At 36.7% G+C, this 15,167-nt stretch overlaps 1 protein-coding gene across 48 annotated transcripts in view; it reads right to left on the bottom strand.

Annotated features, from left to right (window-relative positions):
• IMMP2L (inner mitochondrial membrane peptidase subunit 2) overlaps positions 1–15,167 on the bottom strand; it is a 984,232-nt gene that overhangs the window by 890,876 nt on the left and 78,189 nt on the right. For 34 of the 48 annotated variants that reach the window (XR_008717858.1, XR_008717857.1, XR_008717859.1 and 31 more), the window contains exon 4: positions 11,470–11,573. Coding sequence is in view for 26 of the 48 variants with exons in the window: in XM_055590353.1 (XP_055446328.1) it covers positions 11,470–11,573 (104 nt within the window). In the remaining 22 variants the exon portion in view is untranslated. Of the gene's footprint in view, positions 5,302–11,469; positions 11,574–15,167 lie in introns of those variants that run through there. The other 14 variants (XR_008717864.1, XR_008717869.1, XR_008717873.1 and 11 more) reach the window with 3 other exon arrangements.

The raw sequence follows: 15,167 nt of genomic DNA, 5'->3' as shown, positions 1-15,167 counted from the left end.
CATCCTCCAGGACTGCAGTCTGGCAAGTTCAGCTGGGTACTCTGCTTGGAGTCTCCAAAGGCCCAAATCAAGCTATAGGCAACTCTGGGTCCTTCTCTAGAGACTGGGGTAGAGTCCATTTCCAGGCTCACTAGCTTGTTGGCAAAATTCAATTCTGTGTATGACTGGCCTTTGGCAAGAGTTCATTCTTAGTTTCTAGAGGTAGCCTGTTTTCTTCTTCTTATGGTCCTTGAATCTTCAAAGCCAGCAAAAGTGCATGGAAGAGTCCCCATTCTCTGGCTCTCTCCGACTTGTTCCACTGCACTTTCCTCACTTCCGCCTCTGCCTGATTTTAAAGACTCATGTGACTACATTGGGCCCACCTGGATAACCTAGGCTAGCTTCTGCTCTTAAGGATTCCTGAGACAACATTGATTGGGCTCACCTCGATAACCTAGGCTAGCCTCCTCGCTTTAAGGTCAACTGAAGGTCAACCTTAATTACAACCACAAAGTCCCTTTGCCAATACAAGGTAACATATCCATGGGCACAATATCTCAACATATTCTCTGTCCTAGGTATTAGGCATGGAAACTTGAGGACCAAAATTCTGCCTACTATTGCTAGCACCTATTTTATTGATGTAACCTTAAAGAAATGTGACTTTTTTTTTAAAACATATCATATTGTTCAAACTTAACAACTCTAACAAAAATGTAAATTTTCACCCTTAATATTTATCCATCCATTTCCAAGAATGATTCAGACTGGTCCTGTTTATATGCAGTGCCTACCAGTGAACCAATCACCCATGGCCTAGATATTTCCTAACTGACCTATCACCCAGTTCATAATCCTCTCCCTGCTGCTGCTGCTGCTAAGTTGCTTCAGTCGTGTCCGACTCTGTGAGACCCCAGAGACGGCAGCCCACCAGGCTCCCCCGTCCCTGGGATTCTCCAGGCAAGAACACTGGAGTGGGTTGCCATTTCCTTCTCCAATGCATGAAAGAGAAAAGTGAAGGCGAAGTTGCTCAGTCGTGTCCAACTCATAGCGACCCCATGGACTGCAGCCCACCAGGCTCTTCCATCCATGGATTTTCCAGGCAAGAGTACTGGAGTGGGGTGCCATTGCCTTCTCCCAATCCTCCCCCTAGTTGTCTCTAACTTGCATTAAACTGATCTAGCTCTTTAGTTACACTAGTTTTCGTCTCTAGAATCCCTTTCAATTCTTCTTCTATATTCTCATTCTCTAATAAACTCTATCTTTTCATCAATTTTTAATATATTGATTATAATTATTTTATACATCATGTCCAATAACTCCAAAAACTAGAACACCATGAGAGTGTTTCTACTGTTTGCTGTTTTATATTTTTAAAATCTTGGACCTGGCTTGTGATACGCATGGTAATTTTTTATAGAAAGTGAGGTACTGTGTATAAAACTTATAGAGACTCTGCATGATGTCTCTTGCTTCCGGCAATAACAGGTAGTTAAAGTGAAGGCAGATTACCTTAAAATCAAGATTGAGTTTATCAAAGGCTGCATTGTAATTTCTGTAACTTAGAATCTATTTCTAGTTCTCCCTAACTCCTAGGACATAGCCTTTAGGGGATTCCAATTAAAAGTTGAAAACGCTTCACCAGGGTCCTGCATATGCCTGAATTCTATTTTGTGACTTCTTACCCCTGTGAAACTGCCAAAAATTATGCCCAGTACCTCCCATCTTAGCCTCCACTGCTTCGCTTCTCAGCCTCATGGCATGAGCTGTTTATAAAGTGACAAAAACCCACGATGAGAAGTGGCACTAAATACAGGGCTCACCTCAGTGTGTTGCTCTTCACTCTGGGATCTCTTCTCCTTGGTAGTACTATAATGCCTTTAGATATTATTTTTAACAGTGTTTTCTCATTTTTTCAATATGGGCCTTAGTTTGAAATAAACTAGCCTATCATATTTGAAGAAATCAGATACTGACTGATCTCAGTGGTCTCCATTTATGTGTGCATACATATCTTATTGATTCCAAAAGTATTAAAGATGGGTTGACATACATATGGGATAGTTAATTTTTTGTGCATTATATTTTCTGCTTGAAAGCTCAACTATTTACTTCTTAAATTTTTAAGTTGTTCCTTTGTTAGAATAATTATTTAAAGCTTATATTCAAAATGCTTCTCCTTCACAGTTCAACCTGACACCTTACATATAACAAACAACAAGCATTTAGGAGTGTCTTCTCTGTAAACGCTGTCCTGCACTTTTTTTTTTTTTTTAAGTAGGGTAACAGTGTCCTCAGAGACTGGTTTTTTCCCACAATAAAAATAAAAAGTTACAAACATAAGTACCACTATTTCATGGACTGCTGCCTATATAACTTCATTCTTTGACAACTTCTAGTCATCTCTCAGAGGATATAAGATTTATGAAAAGGGTTGAGCAGAGGCTATGGATAGCTCCTATAGTTACATTACCATAAAATCTCAATAATTCAAAATTGAAATTTATGATCACTGAAACATCTCTAAGCTATAATTTGTCTCTGAACTAAGAAAATGTTTTATTGCATAATTAAACGTATAAAAATTGTGAAGGCAATTTATCCTGCTCAAGAAAGGAAATTGCTTTTAAGGACCACCTTAAGGTTACCAACTTTCTATCTATATGCCTCTAAACAGTATTTATAAAATCAATTTAATCTAGATCAAATAATAGCAAACAAAACTTACACTATCTCATTTTTTAAGTATCATTTGTAAATACACTTAGTAATGGATACAAATTATTATGGGTAATTGAAAATGCCAAAACCTAAATCTCTCATCAAAATAAATTACAGCCCAAGACTTCACTCTCCAGCATTTTGAATACCAGTTAATTAAAAACAATGAACAAAAGCCTAGGCACTTCCTCCTACCTACAGAACCTTTCTCTTAAAGTCATGTTCTTTCTAGATTTGTGTTCCTGAAATGTACAATATTAACTACAAACTCAAAAAAAAAAGGCTCTCAGCCAAAAAAATTAGGAATAAGTACAATGGAAAGACTAGATAAGTATTCACGATTATATTCTCCCAGCTCAACAGATTAAATGGCTTTTAATACAATTATAAGTCATTATTCAGTATTATCATTGCCCTGGGCATTTGTTACAAAACATGAATTTCGTGTTTTAGCAGACTGCAGTTAATTCCCAATGGTGGGTCAAGGGACCTTTAAAGATTTACAAGCACTCAAGACACAAAGGAACTCGCACCTTTCTTTTTTTCCCCAAAGGCTCTTTTCTATTTCATCTATTTCCCTGGCTCACATCTTCATAACTCTTTGCGTATGTACTGCTACAGATGTAGCCATCACAGAAAGTGGCAATTAGCTTAGCATATTGCAAACCAGCTGTCAAAATTGTATGCAGATTCTATGTTTATAATAAAGTATTATTGCTATTAATGAAGAGACTACATTTCAGGAACCAGTGTATCAGAAATTTCATGGGATAATCCAATTGATGTAGAGATGCAAGGGCTTGTGTGACTTCTTTGCTAAGAATGAGTAAGGATCCTCAACTAAACCATCACCACTATATACAGAGGCTTTACAGTTTGACAGTCAAGAACACTGGATTTGATGGGAAGCCCTTCAAACCTTCATTCTTCCATTTACCAGTCAGCTATATGATCTTAAACAAGTTACTTAATCTCTTTGTACCTCAGTGTTCTCGCCTATAAATGGGAATAAACACATACCTACTTTACTAGGGTTTATTTTAATGAGGATTAAATAAAAATGAATATAGAATTCAGTCTTGGGACTGGAAAATTATAAACAATCAATAAATATTAAAATTGTTGTGAAGCACGTAAAAGAGATGCTCAATTATAATTATTAGTAAAATATAAATCAAACCTACAATGGGATATTATATCACACTGATATAATAAAGTGTGGTAAGTGAAAAGTGAAGTGAAAGTGAAAGTGAAGTCGCTCAGTCATGTCCGACTCTTTGCAACCCCATGGACTGTAGCCTACCAGGCTCCTCTGTCCATGGGATTTTCCAGGCAAGAGTACTGGAGTGGGTTGCTATTTCCTTCTCCAGGGGACCCTCCTGACCCAGGGATCGAACTTGGGTCTCCCACATTGTAGGCAGATGTTTTACCATCTGAGCCACCAGGGAAGTCCAATTATAATTATTAGTAAAATATAAATCAAACCTACAATGGGATATTATATCACACTGATCAGAATGGCTATCAACAAAAATTCTACAAACAATAAATGCTGGGGAGGGTGTGGAGAAAAGGGAACCCTCCTATACTATTGGTGGGAATGTAAACTGATGCACCCACTATGGAAAACAATATGGAGGTTACTTAAGAAACTAAAAATAGAGCTACCATATGATACAACTAAGATCATGGCATCTGGTCCCATCACTTCATGACAAATAGATGGGGAAACAGTGGAAATGATGGCTGACTTTATTTTTCTGGGCTCCAAAATCACTGCAGATGGTGACTGCAGTCATGAAATTAAAAGACGCTTACTCCTTGGAAGGAAAGTTATGACCAACCTAGATAGCATATTCAAAAGCAGAGATATTACTTTGCCAACAAAGGTCCATCTAGTCAAGGCTATGGTTTTTCCTGTGGTCATGTACGGATGTGAGAGTTGGACTGTGAAGAAAGCTGAGCGCTGAAGAATTGATGCTTTTGAACTGTGGTGTTGGAGAAGACTATTGAGAGTCCCTTGGACTGCAAGGAGATCCAACCAGTCCATTCTAAAGGAGATCAGTTCTGGGTGCTCATTGGAAGGACTGATGCTGAAGCTGAAATTCCAATACCTTGGCCACCTCATGCGAAGAGTTGACTCATTGGAAAAGACCCTGATGCTGGGAAAGATTGAGGGCAGGAAGAGAAGGGGACGACAGAGGATGAAATGGTTGGATGGCATCAGCAACTCGATGGACATGGGTTTGCGTAAACTCCAGGAGCTGGTGATGGACAAGGAGACATGGCGTGCTGCAATTCATGGGGTCGCAAAGAGTCGGACACGACTGAGTGACTGAACTGAACTGATAAGACAGCAATCCCACTCCTGGACATACATCCAGAAAAGATAAAAATTCTACTTCAAAAAGACACATGCATCCCAAAGTTCACAGAAGTACTATTTACAATAACCAAGACATGGAAGCAATCCAAATGCCCATCAAGAGATGACTGGTGAGATATATATTAATATAAAATGTGAGGTATATATACACAATGGAATTTTACTTAACCATAAAAAAGCATGAAATATTGCCATTTGCAGCAACATAAATGGACCTAGAAAATAGCATATGAAGTGAAGTAAGTCAGAGAAAGACAAATATATGATATCACTTTCATGTGGAATCTAAAAATAATACAAATGAACCCATACACAAAACAGAAACAGACTTACAGACACAGAAAACAAACTTATGGTTACCAAAGAGGGGAAAAGAGGTAAAAAAGAATAAATTAGGAACTTAGGATCAACAGACACAAACTGCTATATATAAAATAGATAAGCAAAAATAAATGTACTGTATAGCACAAGGAACTATATTCAGTATCTTGTAATAGCCTATAGTGGAAAATAATCTGAAAAATATATATATATAACTGATCATTGTCCTATACTGGAAACTAATGTTGTAAATCAACTATACTTCAATAAATAAATATTTTTTAAAAAAAGAGAGACTTCAGTCCTACAAGAAAAAAAAATAATAAACTATAGTGGGTACTTTTCTCTCTTTGTAAATTACATGTCTTTTTTCCTTTGTCTCTGAACCTGATCATCCCAACACTCACCAACACAGTGTTTACCTCTCTTTGGGAGTCTACTGTACTTCATAGAAACTACATTAGTATTTCTCCACTTCAGACTTTAGGATCTCATCTTAGTTCACCCTTAGATGAGACACCTTAAACACACTCCAGGAAAAGCAGGTACAATGGAAGAAGATTTAGACAGAGCATTTGTCCACTTAAAATGTAATGTGTGTCACATAGGTGATTTCAAATTTTCTACTAGCTACATTAAAAAAAAAAAGGAAAAAGAAACAGGTGAAATTAATTTTAATATTTATTTGACTGAATATATCCAAAATATGTCTTTCCCAGTGGTTCAGTGCTAAAGAACCCACCTGCCAATGCAGGTGATACAAGAGACTCAGGTTCAAACTCTGAGTTGGGAATATCCCCTGGAGAAGGATGACAACCAATATTCTTGCCTGGAAAAATCCATGGACAGAGGAGCCTGGGGGCTGCAGTCCATGGGGTTGCAAAGACTTGGACATGACTGAGCACACAAGCACTTGGTATACAAAATACTATCATTTTAACAAGCAGCAGTAGCCACGTTACATAACAAGCACACAGTAGCAGTAGTAAAGAAGCCAGAATGCCCAAGAATTGATGCCTTTGAACTGTGGTGCTGGAGAAGACTCCTGAGAGTCCCTTGGACTGCAAGGAGATCAAACCGTCAATCTTAAGGGAAATCAACCCTGAATATTTATTGGAAGGACTGATGCTGAAACGGAAACTCCAGTATTTTGGTCATCTAATGCTGACTCATTGGAAAAATTCCTGATGCTGGGAAAGATTGAGGACAGAAGGAGAAGAGGGTGTCAGAGGATGAGATGGCTGGATGGCATCACCAATGCAACAGACATGAACTTGGGCAAACTTTGGGAGATGGTGAGGGAAGAGAGAGGCCTGGTGTGTCGCAGTCCATGGGGTCGCAGGGTGGGACACTACTGGGCAAATGAATAACAACAAAAGCCACATTTAACTGCTCAATAGCCACATATGTGTACTATATCAAGCAATACAGGTTTAATTGGACCTGTATTAAAATACAGGTTCAAATGGACCTGTATTCAAATTCTGGCTCTGCCATTTACTTGCTAAATCTTAGTTTTATCACTTTAACTATGTCTGCAAGATTTAGTGTATACAGAAGTAGAAATATAATGTTTACATATGAAACATATAATGTTATAAACCAAAGTTACCTAAATAAAAAGTACATTAAAAAATAAATAAATAAAGTCCACTACCCACAAAAATAATAATAACTATTTCCTGTTACTGTTATGAGAAATAAAATGGCAACCCAAAGCACTTAGTGTAATGCCTGACATACAGGAGTGTTCATTAAAGGAGAATTCACTCACCCTCGCCTTCTACTGTAGAAGTGAATGCTGGCTCAGTGTAGTATAATCTGGCACCTAGCCTTAGTTCCTTCCCTTCAACCCTACTACAAATTGTAGCCTTCCCCACCTGCACAGGCCTCCCTCCTTGCTTCCTAGCATCTAAAGAATTGTGTGGACTTATAGAAGCCATGGGCTCTCTTAGGACACAAATATGTGGTTCCAAGAACCTGAAAAGCTCCATGCCTGACAATTTCCATCTCCTCTGACCCAGTCTTATCCACCTTCCCAACTGTTACCGCTGCTGCAGCCTCCCCAACAACTGCCATCAACAGCACCACCTCCTCACTGGAGACAGACTGACCCTCAAACATTCAAAGGGATCATCCTCCAAAATATCTGGCTAGGACCCTTCAAAACTGTCAAGCTTAAAAAAGATGAAGAGTGACCAAGGAACTGTCACAGATTAGAAGAGACTAGAGAGACAAGAAAAATAAAAACAAAATATAGGATCCTGGGTAGGAGTTTGATCTAGAAAGAGGACCTTAGTGGGAACACTAATGAAATTTAAATAAGGTCTGTAGATTAGTTAACAGTATTGTATCAGTGTCAATTTCCCAGTCTCCATAATTATGCGATGGTTGTGTAAGATGTTAATATTTGGAGGGTATAAGAAGAATAAGGTTTGAGAAGCTAATGTATAACATGGTGGTGACAGTTAATAAACTGTGTTAAATAACTGAAATTCACCAACAGTAGAACTTAAATGTTCTCTCTCTCTCTAGCTTATGCCCAACCCCCTCCCCGCCCCACACACACAAAATGTAAATAGGTGATGGATGAGTTAATTAACTTGATGAGGAAAATTCTTTCACAATGTGTACATATATCAATTCATCCCAGTATACACTTTAAATATCTTACAATTTTGTCAATTTTATACTAATAAAATTTAAAAAAATAAATAAGGGGATATGTGGGAACTCCCTGTACTATTTTTACAACCTTTAAGTCGATAATATCTCAAAATGAAAAGTTAAAACACTCTTAAACGTGATTATTTGAAACTTTATTATGATGGAAACTCTGTCCCAATGGTTCTGTTAATTGATATATCATTATAAAATAGTGCTACTTATGTTAAGTCTATGGCAGTAAGGCCATCACACAGGTTAATGAAAAGTCAATTCCGAGGTATAGAAAATCCACCTTAATCACCACTATTAGTCTGCAAATCCACCAAGAGAGTAGGATGTCTCCTGCATACACTCAGTAACACTGAGGACTCAATGACAGCAAATAATGTTTCGTGTGATGTTATTAAACAAAAACACCTTTCTATTTAACATTACTGAATAACGTGCTTAAACAGTTGCTGCACTGCTACAGTCTTTTATGGAAAGAAAGTGACAGGAAAAGAGAAGGAAGAGATGCAAAGAAGCATATTCCAATATGTACCTTTCCCCCACCCAGACCTTCCTTGCATTAGGGAATAGTGTTGGTCAATAAACTGAATGAAATAGATGGGACAGTCTGCTCTGCTACATACTGTTTTACTGTAACATGAATTAGTTCATAGGCAGCTGGTGAGAAAGAATGGAGAAAGAAGTCGGTATAAAGCAGAAGCTTCACTGGTTCACATCTGATTTTCTCCCAAAATAATCAATGTCTCATTAATAACAGTTGAAGGCTGAGTACACTAAAGGCAGCAAGCTAAGAAGGAATCAGTATTATACATTCAATTTTTTTCCTAGAGAGCTTACTGCAAGTTTAACCCGGATCTTTGTTTAAAAAAAAAAACTTACAACAAATAAAACAACACAAAACAATGAGCTGAATATCCATCTCTGGGATCAGTACATTTTGTACAAAGCCTGCAATCTTTTCTCTTCTTGCAAATTCTGATAATAATAACACTGGCCCTTGAAAACATAGATAGCCTCAAACCTTCTTTATATCTTCTTCCATCAAGCTATCTTCACCTTTATTGTTTTAAGTAAATCCAACATTTACTGCAGTGTTTATTTATTAGAAACTCCAGATGTCTTTTAAATAGTGCTATTGGAATTATTGTTATTTTCATTGGTGTTCTGGTTATGAAGATGCATAAGCCCTAGTAATTTAAGAATGAATTTGAAAACCACAAAGTTTTCCAGAAAGGCGTATATAATATTATAGTAGAAATGCTGCATTTCCACATACTCTGAATACATAAATTGCTGTCCAGGAATGATTTAGAATATAAGCTGTCACACTATTTTGTTACCAAAGATTACTTATGTATCAATAAAATGCATAATTAACATCAATTTGTTATCTTTGTATTTTATATTTAGCCATAAATTCAAAATTTAGTCATGTGTTTCTGTATTAGTCACACATTTCTTATATTTACAGAATATTCTAATGTAAGGCCATGTGTCCAGAAAGCATTTTTGCTCATGAAACTAAATAGATACTTTAAACAGTGTCTTTTATTAGTATTGCATCATACTAAACAAGTATAAGCCTGGTTGTTCACCAAAAGAAAGCAACAGTTACTGCTTGATGATTATTTGCTGTTAAATAATATGATACCAATCACTAAGCATTTTTATATGTAAATAGCTCCTACTAACAACAAGCATTATGAAAGAAAATTTGTGTTATTTGTACCTGACAGAGATACATCACATAGTTAACTCATTTAAAATACAGTTCAACTGAGGTAGCTATCATTTAGTATATCAACCTCAATTTGAATATACTGTTTTGAAATTAATTTATATAATAAATATCAATCACTTTAATATTTACATAAAAGGATAACATTCTCTTTTTTTTATATAGTCTAGGATATGCTAGGGTACCGTTTTGGATCCATGCAAACTTGGATTTTAAGGAGGCTTTTTTTCTCCCCAATTACCTATTCAAATTCGTTTGGTTAAAGATAGTCAGCATGTTTCTCACAGAAAAAATACACCGCACAATAGTCTGCTTATAAGGTGACCTCTTTCACTTGGGTGGGTATCCTCTCCATCACGGGCTAAGTGAGGATGTAACCTTGTCAAACCAAAAGCGAAAGAATAATGAGCACACGACAGGCTAACCCAGCATGGGAAGGTTGTTAAGGAGGTTGCAGAAACAGTTCCCTGAATGACAAAGTAAAAGGATACTCTGAAGAGTAGGTTAATATTAAAGAAAGCACTCAAGAATATGAGAAGCATTAATCCCCATCCTTGGATGTCTGCCATACAAAACTCCACTCAAATTTATTTCATTAGTTACTGACCAGGTTTAGTTAATATGTTTTCAAATAAATCTTAGTAGAACAGGCTTGACTGAGACACAGTTAGAAAATATCTGTTTCCACAGAGCAGTAACCAAAGATAAGTAAGAGCAAGTAGATAACATTTTGCTTTTACCAATTATAAATTATCACCCAACAATAAACAATTATTCTAATTCAAGAATCATACTTATAAGTTCCAAGTCTTCACCAAACAGTAGGATTTTACTATCATTAAAACAAATAACAGTAACTACTACATTAATTGCTTCCCCAATGCACTAACTGACATAACAGGGAATCATGTTAAAACATTTGTATAAGTAGCTGAAAAGAGTAGAAATTAGGCAAGTTCTGTTGCAGTCTTCTCAGTGTAAATTTACTTTTAAAATAAACAAACAAATCTCAAGTCTAAATCATTCAAACATAGGAATATCATTGTGTCAGTCATGTACATTTTGACATCCCTTCTCTACACTAAGATTAGAATGAAATTCTTGTTCCTGACCAGTCGTAATACTTTAACAGAGAAACAGTGCCACCTTTTGGTCCCAAACAAAAGCCTCCAGTCTACCATCTTCCAAACTTCCTTTTTTCAGTTAAATCACTGATACATATATATAATTGCCACTGAATTTCATGTCACACTTACAATGGTCTAGAAATATGTTGTAGCTACATAGCTAATAAAGCATGAGAGTAACATACAAGTTGCTTCCAAAATGCAATATTTCAAAATAACTCAAAATACCAGATACACGTACTCTAGATCATCAATATAATAATTTCTAATCAATATTTCATCAAACACGTTTTGCCAAAACCAAGTATGTCAATCAAGTGATAAATTTTAAGTATCATAGAAAAAAATCTTCTTTCACAGTATTGTTACATTTCAAAATAGATTTTGAAAAATGTATTACATTTTAAATGAACCTATTAATTTAGTAATTGACAATATGGTATAAACAGGGAATTACTAGCTAAATCAGATAATTATAAATCGTCTTATATAGGAATATAGTGTGTTTCTGGTTTACTTACACTAATGACACAATGTCACCACGTTGTACTTCAAAATTCCTCACTTTCCAATGGTTCAAAAGCACCACGTCAGATGACTGGCTCCCCCCAGGATTCAAAGAAGGCTAAAAAATAAGAAGAAAGAGACACATCTGTCATTTGTAATTTTCAATCTTCATGGTTCCTTGCACTTCATAGCTGTAGTGCAGTGCAATAAAACATTTCTAATATAGTAGCTTTCAATAAATTGCTGTTCTAAAATAACTGCAAACGATGAGTTTTCAAAAAGGCTCATCGGGATTCTTCACAGGTAACCAGAAAAAAAAAAAAATTACCAATACTCATTTCAAAGGAAAATGTGCTAGACAGTCAACTCTTTACTAAACTCCCTTAAAGAGGCATGGAAAATTGTAAGAAGAAATCAAAGAAAAAAGTGAAATCAAGCCTCCCTATAGAATATTCAGATAGGACCTAATTCCATAGTAAGTACATGTGATTGCTCCATTTGGAGAGAAGAAGAAATAATCTCACATCAACCAGGAAAATACCATAGGAAACAGTAAAGAGACCAGAAGTAGCAAGTGATGAAATAATCTTGGAAAATATGGGAATTTCCCACTTTGATCTCTCTTTTCTACAGAGAGCTTGCAGGAAGGGTCCTGGCTTCAGTTTAAGCCTAGTAAGCAGCCTTCACCTTGGATTTAGACAAGTCTAGATATGCCTAAGGACCAATGGGGCAGACACAGAGAAAGATTTTCTGTAAGAGTTCATCTGACAGTCAGGAATCATCTAGGCATAAGAAACTGATTAAGGAACCATAAAGCCAATACATCTATCACCTGGACAGGACTGCTGAAAAAGTCAATGGATATCAAGTCTGAAACTTGATGGTAGAATAAGAAAAAGTAGGAGAGGTTTTTCACCACTGACTCTCCAGGGTCTCTGAGAACATCATTGGTCTAAAAGAGCAATTGCTGTGGTGGTGGGGAAGGTACTAAACCACAACGGAGGCTCCCCCCATTCGCAGATGGTGGGTTGGCAGCAAGAACAGACAGAGCCACAGAAACCAGGGCAGCAGCGAGGAAAACAGTACATGCCCAACAACAGGCTATCCCTGGAGCAGTAGTGCCATGGTGATGTTTTAATCACTCAGTCGTGTCTGACTCTTATGACCCATGGACTGTAACCTGCCAGTCTCTGTCTATGGGATTTCCCGGGCAAGAATATTGGAATGGGTTGCCATTTCCTTCTCCAGGGGATCTTCTCAACACAGGCATCAAACTTTTGCATTGCACGAGGATTCTTTGCAGACTGAGCTACCAGGCAAGCCCTAGTAGTGACATACTTTTTTTTAAAGATTCCTGAAATTACTTGTAGGTTTTCTAAAAAGCAGGTGTGGACAAAGGCATAGAAATGTTGTGTGGATGCTATTATAATAACTTTATTTTTGACTCCCCAGATTTTTTGTGACCAAAAACTTATTGGTTATCCTTGGGGATCTCAAACACTCTTATAGCTTCTGCAACTCCTTTATGTGATAATGCCTAAACCTCTCTAACTTTAGTTTTGAATTCCCTGTTAATCCTCACTTGACTATCTGACATAAAATTCAATTCTATTAAATGGAATTTGTCATCATTTCCTAGCATAAAAGTTTTCTCCCTTTTCTTACATCCTACTCACTACTTCCACAGACAACCAACTTTAAATCTTACTTACCTTTTTACTTCGTGTCCAACCAGTCACCAAGCTAAAGGGATTTTTTTTTCCATAATGTCTTTCACTTAAGACCCATTTTGTCTATTCTCTCTTCTATCATCATCTTTCAAGCACCAATCACCATATAAGCCTTCACTGCTGTTTAGTGGCCAAGTCATGTCTCTTTTGTAACCCATGGACTGTAGTCCACCAGACTTCTCTGTCCGTGGGATTTTCCAGGCACGAATACCGGAGTGGGTAGCTATGCACCTATACTATCAGTCTCTCACCTCCAACTCAAAAGTGAATGATTCTATTTCTTTCCAGCTATAAGATTTTGAGAAAGCTACTTAACTTTGTTATACTTCAATTTCCTTACTAGGAAAATGATGATATTTAGTAACTTTTCTCTAATTAGTAATTAAATAATAATAATAATAATATCCAATACTCAGCAAGTGCTTACCATGTGCCAGACATTGTTCTAAGGGCTTAACGAATATTTACGTACTTGGTGAGATCATGCATTTAAAGTGCTTAGACTAGCTCTTGACCCCTAGTTAAGCTCTCAATAACTTTTATTAGTGATATAACTAAATCACAATTTTAATTAGAGGTAGTTTTGTACCCTTACCCCAGGTTCTTCATCCAGCTTTATCCCTAATAAGAAACAGCTGCAGTGGCAGGACAACTCCAAGGGGCGTTGCTGGGCTGTGGTGCTAGGGAACAGAGCTTCTGGAGTCCAACATTCTGGAGTCACTCAGTCAGGTTAGGCGAAAAGCCAGGCTTCCGTATGTGGTTTATTCTCTCATCCATATTTCTCATTCATACTTTCTCTTTCTTCCTCTCCTTCTATATCCTTCAGTTCATTACCTTGCAAGCCCTTTCCCTTTATTTCTTTGTATTTTTCCTCCTTACGGAACTGATGTGGTAAAGGTGGCCTTGGGGGAAAGCAACTGTACAATGAAAAGAAAAATCTACTTCCCACTGCACTTTCACTGGGTCCATTTCTTTTCCTTGCCATCAGAGAAGTGAAGAACAAAAGTGATTTAATTATTTCCAACTGTTCTTCCTTAGTCTCTTTTGTTGTTTTTCAAAAGTTTGTGATTACAACTCATAATAAAGACATTTTTGCTGTATCCAAAGTACAAATGCACATATCTGAACAAAACATCACAAAACAATAATCACCTTTACCACATACCCTAATATCGTAATTTCTATTCTCTCCTAATCCATGTTTTTAAAATCCTGTCTATAATCAATCATATTAATTTCCTATTCACTATTATTGATTTTGATGGTGGTAGTTTAGTCGCTAAGTCATTATTGATTTTGCAACCTAATAATCAATTATAACCCACAGTGCTAACATCATAGATTTAGATGATTCTTCTTTAACTGTTATCCTATGAAGGCTGCTTTTGTCTAGAAGTCTACCTTCAGGTCTTTCATTTCTGTTTTAAATTATTTTCTTAGAAAATCACATGAATATTCCAGGTGCAAATACCACCCATAGACCTATGACTCTTAAATGTGCAGTCCCAAATGACTTGCTCCTCTTCTATATGCAATCCATACCACTTTATACTACAACATTCAGAATGCAGTAATGTCATATTTATTTACCTGCCTCACAACCAAGCAAGACGTACTTTTTACTCATTATTATGTCCCTTAGTTAAATTTATACTCTACCCTCAACTGCATTTCTGAGATTCTAGAACATGATTCTAACTGGTTGTTCAGCATCAAATCTCATCAAGCCATTCCCCTACTTATTATCCTTTATAATAAGCTTCCCTGACTACCAACAAGACTGTCTTCAACATAAAAATCAACACACACATGACATATAGAACCCTACCAATCCCTACTTATATTGTTCCTACAAGTGACACCTCAATCACAAGCAGTACTCTATGCACAAGTTACTTCCTCACACTCCAAGACATCATGTTCTTCTTGTTCAGTTGTTAAGTCACGTTCAACTCTTTGCAATCCCATGGACTGCAGCACAC

The sequence above is a fragment of the Bubalus kerabau genome, chromosome 8, assembly GCF_029407905.1.
Source record: "Bubalus kerabau isolate K-KA32 ecotype Philippines breed swamp buffalo chromosome 8, PCC_UOA_SB_1v2, whole genome shotgun sequence".
Lineage (NCBI taxonomy): Eukaryota > Metazoa > Chordata > Mammalia > Artiodactyla > Bovidae > Bubalus > Bubalus kerabau.
The sequence above is the reverse complement of the archived record's forward strand: the minus strand, read 5'-3'. Positions and strand labels throughout refer to the sequence as shown.